The sequence below is a fragment of the Gavia stellata genome, chromosome 5 (assembly GCF_030936135.1).
Source record: "Gavia stellata isolate bGavSte3 chromosome 5, bGavSte3.hap2, whole genome shotgun sequence".
In the NCBI taxonomy this organism is placed as follows: Eukaryota; Metazoa; Chordata; class Aves; order Gaviiformes; family Gaviidae; genus Gavia; species Gavia stellata.
The window spans coordinates 37421192-37437000 of record NC_082598.1 but is presented as its reverse complement, the minus strand read 5'-3'; the positions used below and the strand labels follow the sequence as shown (position 1 = coordinate 37437000).

Genomic DNA, 15809 nt, shown 5'->3' with positions numbered 1-15809 from the left:
AAAACAGTGCTTGAAAGGAGGACACTGTTTTGAAGTGTTTTGGCACAGGACTGGATTTTAAGTATGGAGCTCATATGGTTTTACCATTATAATTTGAGCCTTTTTGTTGGAATGTAATGTCCTAAGATATCAGAGGCATCAGCAACAGAAAATCACAGCTATTCATGCTCTTCAAACAAACCAAACGTAAACACTTATCTTGGAGCGAGAGTGCGCTGTCAGTTAGTAGTGGTTCAAATGATAGGTACTTCATGCGGTGGGCGTCTGTGAATTATCCTCCTTTTCTTCCCTTTAGAGTCTGTGGTGGAATGCCCCCGAAATTGCCATGGTAACGGTGAATGTGTTTCTGGATCCTGCCATTGTTTTCCTGGGTTTCTGGGCCCCGATTGTTCGAGAGGTAAATCAACCCAGTGCTTTCTCGAGTCAGTTTAAGCGAGCACGAAGACAAATACATCGGGAAAGCAACTGGCATGTGACTTGCTTCTTAGATGTTCTTCTTTCTACAGCTTTGGTGAAGAACTTGGTTTTAATTTTTTTGCCTTGTTTTATTTCACAGCAGCCTGTCCAGTGCTGTGTAGTGGCAATGGGCAGTACTCCAAAGGACGCTGCCTGTGTTACAGCGGCTGGAAGGGCACCGAGTGTGACGTGCCTACAAGTCAGTGCATTGATCCCCAGTGTGGGGGCCGAGGCATTTGCATCATGGGCTCTTGTGCATGCAACTCTGGATACAAAGGAGAAAACTGTGAAGAAGGTAAATGAGTAAATATTTACCCCAGCACCTGCTGTTGTTGGTCAGGTTTCCAGCTGGCACATCCAGCTCTATTGATTTTACTATATCTAGATCATATGCACTAATGGTGTTTCTTCAAAAATCATTTTAGAATACTAAAAATCAAGTTTGGGAATCACTAATATTACTGAATTCTACAGAATTATTATACTTTATTTATACTCAAGTAATCGGTGGGAAGATTCTTAATGATGTGTGATATCTTTTTGCTTGCCAGTATATTTTTATTTATTTTTTCTGGCTGAGGTCAACTAAGAAGAAAGCACACAAAAAATAGATGGTGGAGTACAAGAAGACTTACTGAATTTTCACAGTATAGAATGAATCATTAATGTATTGCATTTGTTAGTGAACTTTCCTACCAACCACACTGTGGAAAGTGCTGATTCAAATGCATCAGAGTGAAAAATGATGCGTCATTTTTGTATTCCAGAGATGTGCATAATAATATCCGTTCTGGTGTGCTGCAAAATGCAGTTCATTTTCTATTCTATTTTTTTAGGGAGTAAAAAGCACCATTTTCTTCCTCAATCAAATTGATTTTATTGATCTCCACGTACAAAGTAATGCAATTAAGTCTCTGGAATTAAATTTTCAGACCATTGACCCTACAAGTGTAACATTTTATTGAGTCAAATTGCTAAATTAAATCTCGTCATCTAAAGCACATTAAAGTGAACTAAGACAGATAGACAGTATGCAACTCACTTATTTCTGAAACAAGTTGAGGGTCCTATACAGCTGTCAAAACTCTGGAGCAGTGGATCGGGTCCGTTGATAATGAGTGCTGCAGAGAATCCAACACTTGTTACACTGTGATTAGGCAGAACAGAGATCAGTTGGTCAAGACCCAAAGGCAATCTTGTAATTCAGAAAAATTAGCAAACCTTGAAAGGTTCTCCATTAACTCAGTGGTAGCCTGTGAATGTCTTGATGTCAGTTACGTGCACACACAAATTTCACAATGCCAGAAAGTGATGTAGAAGCGACGTGTTTTTACAAAGAAAATTGCTGCTATGCAATTAGTGACGATAAAGAGTGATTTACCTTGTAGCCAGGGAAGGGAGGCTGGCACCAAGATACCTTGGTCCGCTCTGTCTTTTCCTCACTCATTGCAATGAAACAAAGGTGAACTTCTCAGCTTCACCCTACTAATGCTTACGTTAAAGATGAGTGCAATGGTGCCTATTTCACAAGGTCTTAAGATGTGGATTGAGCCCAAAAGTGCCGTGAGCATCTAGGCGTTGATTAGGAATGTTGTTAGGAATGACAAATTGAAGCTGATCTTTCTCATCTCTCCACAGCGGATTGCTTGGACCCAGCCTGCTCCAGCCACGGCATGTGCATCCACGGCGAGTGCCACTGCAACCCAGGCTGGGGTGGCAACAACTGTGAAATCCTGAAGACAATGTGCCCTGACCAGTGCTCTGGACACGGCACCTACCTTCAAGAGAGTGGTACATGCACCTGCGACCCCAACTGGACAGGTCCAGATTGTTCCAATGGTAAGGGTTAAAAGCACTCGCATTTTGTAAAATGATGACGTCTTGAATAGCAGCATTTTAATGACATTGTGTTAGGACCTGACCTGCTGAGCTGATGGACTTCTTTGAGTTGATTTCAGCATGAACTGTGAATTGATTCAAAGGTTCAAAACAATTGATGAATTTGAAGTATTTGAAAATCAATGTATTTGTTGGTATCTTTTAGCTGCCTTCACCTGGTAACTTCAGGTACTTTGCATGCAAGTACAGAATGTTCTTTGTATGATAGATGGATCAAAGTGTCATCTTATGTAATACATATTTAGAAACTTAAAACTACACTAGTGAAACTAGAGACAGTCACATTTTAAAAATCTCTCCAGCTAATTGGAGGTATTTTTCTTGAAAAACAGACAGTGTTCCAGTTTGAAGGCAAAAGGAATGCAAGAATGAATCCTAAACAGCTTTCAAGGAAGGGCACAGGCTGCCGGGGTGGAAGGAGTTGGTAGGAGTAAAGAAGCAGAGGGATTTCTTGAAGTCTGAAACTGAGCTTATTAAAACCATAGTCTGAGCTTAGAAACAAAAGGAGAAAATGACTGAAGGTACTATCACAGAGAACAGAATCTAAATATTTATAAAGTATGACAGCAGCCTTTTGACGAATATGAGTCTATAGAATATTTTTTGGTAGCCACATATCAAAAGAGAAATCATGTCTAACTGTGAGACATATATTTGTCTAAAACAGTTCATCTTAACAACTCAGATGATTTTGTTAATGAAAACTGAGCACATGGGCTAGCTGGGTTTATGCCAGCTTATGAATAAATATAACTTTTTCATGAGGAACCATTTTTTTAAAACAAATGTACTTCCTGACCGGGATCTGTGATACTCCATAATGGTTTATGCATACGAGAGTGATAGGACAGAGTTCCAAACATTCAAGAAAAAGTGACAGAGAGAAGAAACTGTTGTCGTCTGTTAAATTTGTTTAGAAGAAAAAATTCTTCTCGGAACATCTCTAGCGCTAAAAATGGCTATTTGTGAGAGACTCTTTCTAGTTATCAGGCAAAACATGGATCCTCTGTTTCTTGACACAGTGTCCTTTATGCTATTTTTGATGGTTCAGTTATGCTCCATCTTTTACTTAAGTTTCAAGAAATGATTGGTCACTAAAATAACATAAAATACTTCTGTTCTCAAATATTTCAGAAGTGCCAAACTCATAAAAGAACTTTGTAAAAATACACACAAACTATTTGCTGAAGTCATGCAAAATGACCTTCAGAGTGGTACACTAAAAAAATAAATCTTACCCGTAAACATTTTGTTAAGCTGCTAGAAGAAAAAAAGTGAGTTATTTCCATCAGAGGGGTTTATAGGTTTGAAGTCAGCAGAGCTTTCCTCTATCTTCATCAGCAGTTTGTCCATTAATTAGCCCTTCAATTCCACTTCAATTAAATTAACTCTAATTAATAAGTTCATTACAAAGATTGACGCACCTTGCTCAAAGCTAGTGTGCTAAAAGCTGATAAACACCTTCACCCTAATGAAAAATTGATTAGATTGAAGAGAAATAAACTTCTCTTTCTTGGAGCCGTGTTGACGTTTTGTGACTCTAAAGTTAATCAAACCATCTTGCATCTCTTAATCAAAAATTTAATTCAAAGTAGATATAAAATGCTGTATAGGAAAAAAAAGGGAGGGGGAAATTACAGCTGTCTCTCTCCATAAAGGTTTTGGGCTGTTTCTTCTGGGAAATATCACAGCTCCTTGATACCGTGTTTAATGTTCCACAGCACTTTGAGGCAGAGGGTTATACTCTATGGGGGAAGAAAAACACTGCTGAGTGGGAAACTGGAAACCTTTCTTCCCCTGAATACTACTTCTTTGCTGTTGAAAATAATTTCAGTCTTTTATTACTGAACTGTTTGTTGTCTTTCACAAGAAAACAAAAACTAAATACAGTACTTCTATGAAGCAGTACATGGTTATAGCCAGCTGCATGCCAAGGAACTAAAGAAGTCCCTCAGGCTGTATTGTATCTCCTCTTGTTTTCCTGTTGCTTGCTCAGCAGAAGTAAAGTTTGCTGGAGTCTGACTAAATGAACCAAAACTGTAAATGCAAAATCTGACAGTCTAAATTATCAACTTGTATTAGCTGAGACTTAATATGCGTTGTTTGGCCTCTGACTCCCTTTGGCTGTTAACATATTTTTCAATTATTCTATCAGTTACGACATCCTGTTACTATATGTAAATGACAAGTTAAATTGCTGTATGTTGATTTATTTCTTTTAACAATCTATTATTTAAACCAGACTGTTCATAGCTGTCACTGATACAAATTTACTGAAAGTAAAAGAGAATCATCTTTTATATTTAACAGATGTGTCAGTATGTCAGCATAGTACTAATTTGTCTCACTAAGGTTGATTCTTTATAATGAAAAAATGTGTCAGAAATGGTGCATTTTTACTTTGAAAGAAAACAGGGAGAGGGTAGGGAGGGGAAACCTTGTTAAACTGAACTTTCATTAGTACTAGATTTTCACTCACAACACACAATGACCTAGGTATATGGTACATTTAGTCACTAGACGTACACTGTAAGTTCTAGTAGGTCTAAGTGCCATATAATCTAAGTTACAAAAGGTTACTCTTAAGACATATGTGATCACAAAAAATATGACTGAAAATTACTCAGAGGTAACAGAAGAGCTGTGGACACTTAAGCATTGCTAAGTCTGCTGGGTAACTAGGTGAGCATTAGCATAGAGATAAAACTTGGTACACCATATTCTCTTGGGTCCTACCTGAAAAAGCCTTTCACAGTAAATTCCTTTGATTTCATTTTCAAAGATTTTGCCTTTCTTATTCTTCACATGTGGAATTAAAATGTAACACTGCTAATTAATGCATACCCTCTCTCTCCCGTGTGCACTCTCTGCCTCCTTTTCTCCCCCTCTCTCCTCTCAAATCCAGAAATCTGTTCGGTGGACTGCGGCACACATGGTGTGTGCATGGGTGGCACGTGTCGCTGCGAGGAAGGCTGGACAGGCGCAGCCTGCAACCAGAGAGCCTGCCATCCCCGCTGCGCGGAGCATGGCACCTGTAAAGACGGGAAGTGTGAATGTAGCCAGGGATGGAACGGAGAGCACTGTACCATTGGTAGGCTGGCTATGCTTTACCCTGTCTTTGCTGCAAAATTCAAAGAGCCAGCACTGCTGGCCACATCTGAATAAGAAGTGTATTACTTTGAAGCTTGTTTCTTCAAACAGAATATTTGCACATGTCAGTCTTTGTAAAGGAGTTGATATTTTAAGAAGGGAAAAGGTTATATAATGGCTCATCAGTTCTTCATACCTAGTTTGCCATGAAAAGGACATAGAAGAATTTCCTTTTCAGTCTTTTACCTTTAACTGCCTTTTGCTGAGGGGGAGGTTACTTCTGTTTTAAACTGTAAATACATTATTTGATTTCTGCTTTTCTATTTTTATGTGATAGCTTTATGTCTTTTGGAAATAAAGCTTCCTATTGTTTTACTTTTTTTTTTTTTTCTTTTACGGAGAAGAAGCCCTAAAAGGTGACTTGCCTACACAAAAATGTCACTTCCACCTTGTAATAAATGTGATCTAGCTGCCCAAAATTACCTTCTTGTCAACATAATGCTCTATTTTAGAATTATATCAAATTGCTTAGATGTAAATAATGTAACAGCAGTTTAATACAGCTGACTGAAGGGAAGCCATTCTTACTACAGCTTCTGTTTTTTCTGTAATCAAGTTAGTTCTAGCGCCTGGAAACCTTTGGAAATTACTGTGCCTTTATCAGTGGAGCTTTACATGCTCAGTTATTTACAGTCCGTATGTCCCATATACAGTGGGATATCCCCCTCCACTGCACAGGGCTTGCCAGTGAGCTAGCATGAGAAATTACGCATGTAAATAAGGGGACTAAGAAAAAGTGGAGGAGTTGCCAAAAGGTTTATAATTTTTATATTGATTTTGTATAGCTGTAGTGCTAAGAAATTCCCTTCCATACTAATCCCCCTTTGTGCGAGACCCTGCAGGTCTGTAACAGAGGAGAGTCCTATCCAAGCAGTTTTTGTCTCAGCGTAGCCACACAGAGAAACTATTGAGTGACAACAGGTAGGAAGGACAGACAAAGGAACTGGCAATGGTCTAACTGTAAGAGATGACTAGCTGGTACTTAGGTGTGTGGGGAGCATTGCACAAAGCTCAGCAAAGGCTGTGACAGCAGTAACAATGTGGCTCTGCAGGTATTTATGGGGCATATCTCCCAAGTGTGAGAAGCATCATGGGTAAGCACTTAGAGGTGGCTTGAACAGAAAACGAAAGAGGTAGCCGCAGGTCAGACAAAGGCAAGAGTAACACTGAGGGATGAGGAAATCATGGAAATCTAAATAGTACAAAAAAATTCCAGTAAGTAAAAAACCCCTATAGTTTTATGTTTGGAGAGGTGAAGGAGAGTCAGTTAAATAAAAGAGGTGATGTAGCCAAAGCAACAGGATAGGACAGTAAGTCTAATAGCGGTAGAGCTGATGGATGTGAATATGGCACGATTTGCTTTTGCCACAAGCTAAAAAGAGGCTGGAGAATTCTAACTTCCAGGGATGTTTTGGAAGGGCTGTAACTCTGCATGTGTTAGCACAGCTAAGCCATCACTGGGGCATGCGTATCTAGAAAATAGTAAAACCCGAGCTGCGTTCGCGGGTAGCTTTTACAGCCCTGACCGAGAGGCGGGGTGAGGTGGTGGTGCTGCGATTGGTGGTCACGGGAAACAGTCGTGTGAGCTTTGAGGGCAGGGAAAATGAGGGCCCGTTACAGCTGTATTAACTGGTACCCACATCATTGCACCAGGAAGATGAGGCAAGGTTTTATGTTGTAGAAGGGAGTCAGGTATGAAGTAGTAAGATTGATTTGGGAATTATTTTTTACGGAAATCAATCTGGTTTTTTGTTGTTTACTAATGAGATTGCTCAGACGTCTGAGAGAGGGGGAACCAAGGTGCATCTACGAATCCCACGGAGAATCAGTAGGGTTAACATTTTTGAGGAGCTTCCAGAAAACATGCTGACAAAGATAGTGGAGAGGTGGGGAGAGAACTGCTTTCTGAACAATAAAATAAACTAAATCTTTAGAAGCACAATAAAGCCTTTCCCTTGACCCCTTTAACTTGCCAACGAGCAATTACTAAGCGGATCGCACTGCTGTTGGTCTCACTGACCTTGGCAGCATTTCAAGGGTTGTAGTTATACACAGATGAACTGCTCTTGAACAATTTTTTCAACATACTAAGCACAAACAAGTTTTTCCTCAGCACTGGGCGAGCAGGTCTGTCTTCCCACCTGTTTATTCTTTAAATGGGTGTTTACTTTGTGGCTGCTGCTGTAAAGATAGTTTGATTTGTTTATACTGCCCTTACAGTCTCCAAGTCAAGTAACAAGGTACAGGCTCTAGCCTGCTGTTATATTTATTTTTCTTAGAGCTGTGTTCCTCAGGAGCCCAATGTTACGGAGAAACCAGGTCATTTTATTGCTCATTTCCAAGAGTATTTCCACTTTGTGGAGTAAAAATTGCTGCTTTCTCAGCTTGGTAAATGAAGAGTCAATTTGCCTTTCTCTCACCTGCCTTAGAGTAGATAATAGCTCTTTCTGAGCAATACATTTCAAAACACAAGGGACTTCAAAATGTTTCTCCATGAAAACCATTTTTTTTATTGTCACCCTCTATTTATAACCTAGGCATTTTTATGCTACTTAAAACTCTCAACTTGGTAGCAGAATATTTACGTAACTTGTGTTGTGCGTATGAAAGACTCCCACTCTCCCTTTATATGTCTAAAACAATTGCATCATTCTTATTTCTAAAAGTCATTAACCATTTAGCTGCAGTAGTGTGAAGCACTGTAGAAATGCAGATATATTTGTTTGATGCAGCTATTAGCTGGAAGTCACATGAAGTGCAGTGGCCTAAATTTGCAACTTCTTTGGGAAAGGAATATTCCAAAGAAGTTGTAAATTTTAAGGGCAATGCATTTAATCACTTTTGGGGAAAGGAACAGCCCACCAGATCTCTACCTGGATGCACAAAATGGAGTAGGTATGTATGCGTTAATCACAGAGGCGCTAACTGGAATGTGTACTGAATCATCTAAATCCATAACTCATTTAATCAAAGAGATTATGTCTTTTTTGTGAAGCATGAATGCTGTTTAAAATGGTAAAAATCTTTTGCACCTCAACTAACAATTGTTACGTATTTCTAAATGCTGACTGTCTGTCCAGTCGCATTTTCAGTTAGCCCACTGTTTGTATTGTTAGTTGACCTGTGTTAAAGGGCAGAAAGAAGGAAAAAACAAACCTATCTCCTTAAATAGAACAAGGAAGTCCTTAGTTTTATTCCTCTCTAATATCTTTTAAACCCTAGATTGCTTCTTGAGTTATGCTGATTTTTATGTATGCTTCAAGTTGTTAAAATGGAAATTTGGCCAAAGGAAATCCTAGTTTTCCAGAGATCATTTGTTTATTCTTCAAGACACTAGGAAGCAAGATAATAGACAATTGCAAATGTTTGCTTTTTTGTTCAGACAAAATTTAGACATCTGCTTCTTAGCATACCTTTGTTAATCATCAGCTTAACAAAGCCCTAAGGCTGCAGATCACAAGACAAATTGGGAAATAATATATATTTTATATACATTTGATTTGTGAGAGAGAACAGAATAGACTAAATAAAGCAGAAATTTTTTTTAAGCAATGTGTGTAGTAAGGTGGGCAAGATTGTTTTGACTAATGCTGTAAACCTGATGCATGTTGCTGATATCCACTGCTCATTGTGCATCTCTGGCACAGGGTAGCTCTGACTTCAGTACTACACCTGATATAGGCCATACTTGTGAGTCATTGCCTTTGCTCTGAACACATATTTCTAAAGATTTATATCAAAGATGTTCAGCAGATAACTACAAGCTCAGTGTTGTGGTGAAATGAATCTAATGACAATTAACAAAATTCAGGACTTAGTGCTATTGTTTAGCATCTTACAGGATTGAACTAAACACTGGCAATATATGTTCCAAATACTAAGCAATTTAAAGCATCTAAATTGCTTACTGTCTTTTCTCTTCTGGAACTGAAATACTTTACCATTTCCTGTATCCATGTGAGAGCAGGTTAAATCAACAGTTTTCTGCAAAGCTATGGAAAATCACCTGTCAATTGTTTATTTGGTCTGGGAGGGACACTCATGGGTCTGAGGTGGACATCCCTGTATTACTTTGTGCATCTCAATGTGATACAAGACCACACATGCACAGCTGGTGCCCAGGTGATAGCCTGAATGAAAATCTGCTCTGTAATTTAAGTTTTCATAACACAGTTGTGCTAAAATATGTTTTTGTTTCCTTTCTGTCCTGGCTTGCAATGAGTTCAGTGACCCTCTCCTGTCTGAGTAGTTGTTTTCTGAGATTGGAACAGATATTATTTCAGAAAGTCTATTATTTTTTGTGATATAACTGGCATGTACCATGAGTAAATTAAGTAACTGTCATAGGAAGCCCATAAATATGAATACTTTTCCAGCTGCTTTTCCACTAAACTCTGTTAGCTGAATGAAATTAGTAAATAATTATGTTGGTGGTGAATCTGCTATATCCATGTGCTGTGTAACATCTCAGTTCTACAATGCAGCTTAATTTTTTCTATAGACAAAATTAGTTTTAGAGTAATCTAAATTGCAAATTGGCCAATTTGCATTAAAACTATGCCTTCGTGTTCGGATTTGTCAACACCTCTTTTTTAAAAAGTCTTTAACATTAAGCATGGGTGGGTAAGACCATCTGTTTATGGAGCTTGCCTGCAGCTCCATTACTTAACACAAGACAGGTTACAGCTGTTTAATTGTTACCGTGTTGAACGATTATCTTTCAGTCCAAAATTAATATTTATGTATGTATGCATGGAAAGCATGTCGTTAAACATAAGTGATCTAAATGTGGATTAATGTCATTAAGCATTCATATTAATCCCTCAGGAGGGCTGAAGTTAGCTTCATGGTATTCATGCTACTTTTGAGTGCTGCATGAGGCTACTTTTCCTGGTACACAGAACTGAAATTCAAATCCAGTGGTGGTCGGTCCACTGTAGAAGTGTACAGCTTGAATATGTTTTTATTCCAGTGAGAAATGGTTTATCTTCTAAGAGTTTCCCCTAAATTTTAGTTGGGAAAAAAATAACAAGGGACAGCAAAGTACCTATTTTAACCTTTTTCTTTGCATGAAATTACATTAAAACCAATCAAACCAAAAATAAATTTTCTTCAGCAAGAGTTTTCTAGTTTCAGCTATTTCAGCTAGAAAAACAAGAAAGTCATCTGGTTCGTATTTTCAGAATTACGAAAAAAATAAATAATGTTTAGAGCACACTTCCGTAAGTGCTTTTCCATTAGTACAGACTCTGTCCTGATTGCTGGTTAAAATGGTTTTCTGACTAGGAACAAACTTGAAGGCATTTGTGGGCTGGTTTTCTATGTGACCATGGCAGTGTAAGCTCGGAAGTACTGCTGGTGTTGAGGAATGCTAAAGAAGTAATCTCCTCCATTAAGTTATACGGTCTGCACCTGCTGTCTTCAACACGTGTTTAGCTTAGGGGTCCTGATATTACAGATTTCAAATATGACTACAGGGAAGTTACACTTTACCTCTTTACAAGATCAGAGAGGAAGTCAAGACAAATGTGTTCCTCCTGTTAATTAAAGAAGTGCTTATAGAAAATTTTATATGGCTATATATCATTACACTGTATATTTTTGAAGAATGGGCTTGACAAAGAAAGTCATGGACCAATTTGAGGGCTTGGTTGATCTCCACATTTGCAGGTTAGAGGTAGAGCAGCATGGATAACTGGTATTATGATGACCACCGTCATTTTAGTACTGATGCTAAGTTGCCAAGTATGGTTTCCTTTTCTGCAAAGTTTAAATTACTGAGAATATTCACATTTCATAGTGTTTTAATGTGTCAGGTATTTGACGTACCTTAATGCATACATGCCAAGAATTCCTCATAAATTTTAATATTCTTTTGAAATTTTAGAATTTTGATCAGAAGAAAATTTTTGTCCTTCAAATTAGAATAATTACTGCTGCATTAATATAGTCTGTAATTATCAAAATTCCTAAATTTACATTTTTCCTTAGTTTTGAGTTCATGGAATTATACCTCAGTACAAATTTCATCTTAAAAGTAAGGTTGTATCTGAATGAAGATATGACCTTTGACATTCAAACAGTTTATTCTCAGATAAAATTAATCAAAGATTGAAAACTAATTACATCAAATATCAATTAGTTCACCACAATATTGCGAGTGAAATCCTACTTTCAAAACACCTGACTACATTGGAGTCAGAATTTCACAACAATATTTATATCTGTACCCTCAATGCAAAATCTTCTTGGATAAGAGAAGGTTACTTTCTTGGCAACCAGAGGACTGATGACCACAGTTTAACAAGATTTCATGAAATTTAGTACCTTTATGGTTTTGATCTTTCCTGTGCCTAAAAAGCATGTTATTAATTTGCCAGGCCAAGCCTTGAATATGCAAAATATTTGTGCATTTGGTAACTACAAAAATATTCAATTACCAGGTAAATTTAAGATCGTGCATGCGTATCTGAAGCTGGGAAAAAAGGTGAATTATTGGTCAGGCCTTAACAAGTTTCAAGACCAAGTATCTCAAATACAAATTATCTGTTCGCATACTTTAAATTGCTAATTGGTTGATTTGCATTTAAATGAGGACCACATGTGAAGTTCAAGTTAGGCACTTTCTCAGAAAACAGCAGAATCCTCTGAGATGTGAAGAATTTTAAAGCATGTTGCAAAGCTTACTTGAGCTGAAGTGGCCAGAAAGTAAGTGCTTTTGTACATTGTATAGTTGCATGCTGCTCAGACACGTTCTGAAAGTACTTCCAGTCAGGAAGAAAGATGGAAACAATAATGCTTCCCATCCCATTCCATCCCGTAATACGTTTTCAAGCCAAATTTATCTTTCATGCAGTTCTTAATGTAAGCATCAGGTTTTACCTGCATCTGTCTGAGGCAGGTCATTGCGAGTTTGTCGAAGGTCTTAAACAGGTATTTGAGCTTTTTCAGCCTGTACATGCCAGACAGTTTTAAATCCTTAATGGCATACCCTTTCTTCTAAATCTTTTTCCAGGTAAATAGATGTTAAATGGGAACCAACACTGTTCATGAACATATCAGCAGTCCCAAACTTCCTCTGTCTATTATATCCTTAAAACCAACTGAACCTTTTATTCTTAGATACATGTGGCTTTCCAGTAGTAATGATGAGAAATTTTACTTTATAGTAAAATTGGCATGGGCTCCAGAAAAAAAAATCTAAAGGGTAGTGGGCTTACGTGCCCTTGTACATGAAAACCCATAAACGGTTGCTGCAAAGAACAGTTGTGGTTTTGGCAAGGGATAAATTGCAGTGAATTCAGGTCTCTCTGCAGAAACGTATGCAGCAAATATCTCTGCTGCAGAGGTAGCTCTGCTGCAGGTCTACGTAGACATTGAAGAAAAGTACAGAAATTATGAAGGTGGTATGATTTCAGGGTGAGCATTATGTTTTGGCCTACGTAGGGAGGAAAACAAAGAAAATTCCCCGAAACTATTATTCCATCCATGTGTTCTCCTTTACAAGAAGGGCAAGATGGGAATTTAGGAGTAAAAAAGTATCAAAAGGAAAGACTGTTTGTAATCCTCCTCTGTTGGCAGCAATAGTCTGAACATACGGTATGTCTAAGACAAGGTTCTTACAAACTCAGAAAAGGGTGACGACCATGAGCTGCTTACAGTGGAAGAACATGTGCTTTCAGTACTGTTCAGTGATGAACAGAGATAATTACATTTGCAACTAATACCAAAGCCCGCTGTCCCCAAGCACTTTGGAAGACAGGACAAGAATTTAAAATTACTTTAACAAATAGCACAGGCTATGCAGAATAATAAGGTACAATTGAACAAATGCTGGGTTCTGTGGTTAAATAAGAATAACCAGCTGCACAAATTCAAGTTAGGAGGCAGCTCACCAGGCAGAAGAGACTCGGAAAAGGCTGTAGTGGATGATGAATTTGACATGAGTGAACCACTCTGAAGACAGGCTAGAACAGTGGCTTTAAAATTTTATGGATTCTGGACTCATGTAAGCTTTCTGGTAGAGGTATGGAGCTCCTCAGAAATTTCATATGGATGTGTTGCTTTGTTTTGTCACTCTTTAAGAGTAAAAGCAGTTGCTTAAAGGTATCAGTACACTATTCTCTAAGTCTGCTCTGGGTAGGATAAGAAATACGGATTTAAATATCACAAGGGATATTTGGGTTTTTACATTCAAAAGGTGTTTTAATTGTCAGGATAGTTAAACTTTGGCTGGGTGGAAATCAGAGGAACAAGGCTGATCTGATAGCCAGGTCAGAAGTAAACCACCACAGACTGAATCTTGAATAGGTTAGAGGGGTCAGGCCAGAGCCGTCAACTCTGTTTTTTGTACCAGTTCCCCCAAAACAAGCACAAAAACCTGTTTACATAAACTTAATTCTCCCTAAAGCTTGCAATGAAACTCTCAGAGTTTCTCTTCTGTTGGCAAGTGTCTGTGAAACCACTGATAAAGTGTGTGCCTCATCCCCTGCTACTGCTTGGCTGTGCAGGGAGTAAGAAATAATGTTCATAACACTTTGTTAGCACAAATGGCAGAAGTGTAGGTGGTTCATCTAAGCTTCCCTGTTGCTCACTATGAAAAAGATATAATGTCACAGAACGGAATCTCTTTTTTGTTCCTTCCTTTTTTTTTGTTTACTTTATGTGCATAGGACTTGAGAACTTTCAAATGCACAAAAAACATTAAAAGAATATTAGTAAAGTTGCAAAATGAAAAACATAAAGTTAGAAAGCCACAAGACAACACTGTTGTGTGTCATTATGATTGTATCATATAACAGAAGATATGTATTATAGCACATGCATACAATTGTAATAAAAAATATAATGCTATCTTTAACTACTTTTCCCTCTGCACCTGATAGACCTGATTGAAGAATGTTGCAAGGCTGGGAAGGGCTGTCTTATGCAGAAACTCCACTTAATTTGTGCCAGAGACTGGTGCATGGGGTGATCTCCTGGTTAAGAATTATTTTGAAGAACTGGATTCCACCCTTGCTTCTTCCACGTATTTTCTGTTAGTCATTCACAAAGGCAAATTTTAAATGAGTGTCTTCTGACCGTTCTTCATTTTCTGGGGACCTGACTTGCTTGTGTGTGAATTGCTAAAATGCTGGTTTGTGTATGAAATCCTATATAATTGTAAGTGTTCTAGAAAATCACATCATAGGTGTTTGCAGCCAAATGGGTGGAGACTTTTTACTTCAATCTTTCTATGCCCTAGTTACCCACCTGTAAAATGAGATAAGAATTCATTCTGTGCTCACACCAGTAGTGTGAAGATACTGTACTAAATGATTTTTATTTTAGGAGGAAGATAATAGAAGAGTCTAAAAGAAAAGTTACTTCTTTGTTTAGGTTAGGATGGTGTGCCTGCTACTAGGGCATCAGCCATTTGTTGTTCATGAGAGAATGAGTGCTGAATGAGGACTGTCAGCACTGTACATTGACGAAGGAAGAAGGGTATAAAAATCGCATAGGTAGCCATAAACCTGGCATTGCCTAAATTTTGGGTGTTTGACTTGGCCACTCTCATGATATTCTTGTAATGTGGGGAGCTTTTGTTTTTCCTATGGGTTGTAAACAAAGTTTTATACAAATACTAAAAATTTCTGAAAACATTAAGTGAAGATATTAAAACTTTCTAACTACAGAGAAATAGACAAACGTATAGAAAGCTTAAGGTAAACAGTATAATATCAACACATCATAGTTTGCTTGCAGTCAGTTTTTCTACCAAGAAATTAAGATGGCATTTTGACCTGTTACCTCCTTATATGACACTTAGTGCAAAGTTATGCAGAAGTGCGAACATGACTGATGCAAGATACGTTGTTCACATCTTCTGTAGATCTGTGTCTGGGAGCATGAAGTTTGTTTTAGCGGCAGAGATATGTATGCAATCGTTCCCCAGTAAATGGGGATCGCTGTATTGAGTTATGGGAGATGAGGAGAGTAAGCAAAGCTGAGCTTGCTAGGAGACAAGCAGGACAGCATTCTTCATTGTTGCTGCATACTGAAATTATTTCTTCCTCATCTTTTCTTTTTTTTCCTTCCCCCCTTTGGCTCTCCTCTCTCTTTCTAATTTCTTCTTTCTGTTTTTTTTCAGAGGGAGAGGCTGTAACACAGGAAGGAAGGGAGAAAGCTGATAGTATTAGTGGAGGGGAGGCAGGGGTTCAGCTCACACTTTCAAGGTCGAGGAAGCAAAAAACCTTCCAAGTAGTTTTTAATTGAGGCAGACCTTGATTGGCATGGCTTTGGTCACATTTTCTTTGTATTTTTGC

At 38.1% G+C, this 15809-nt stretch overlaps 1 protein-coding gene across 6 annotated transcripts in view; it reads left to right on the top strand.

The window, feature by feature from the left end:
* Positions 1–15809, top strand: part of TENM3 (teneurin transmembrane protein 3) — a 321566-nt gene that overhangs the window by 234251 nt on the left and 71506 nt on the right. For all 6 annotated transcript variants that reach the window (XM_059817992.1, XM_059817991.1, XM_059817990.1 and 3 more), the window contains 4 exons: positions 296–397; positions 557–751; positions 2095–2295; positions 5261–5446. In XM_059817992.1, coding sequence (XP_059673975.1) covers positions 296–397; positions 557–751; positions 2095–2295; positions 5261–5446 — 684 coding nt within the window. The remainder of the gene's footprint in view (positions 1–295; positions 398–556; positions 752–2094; positions 2296–5260; positions 5447–15809) is intronic.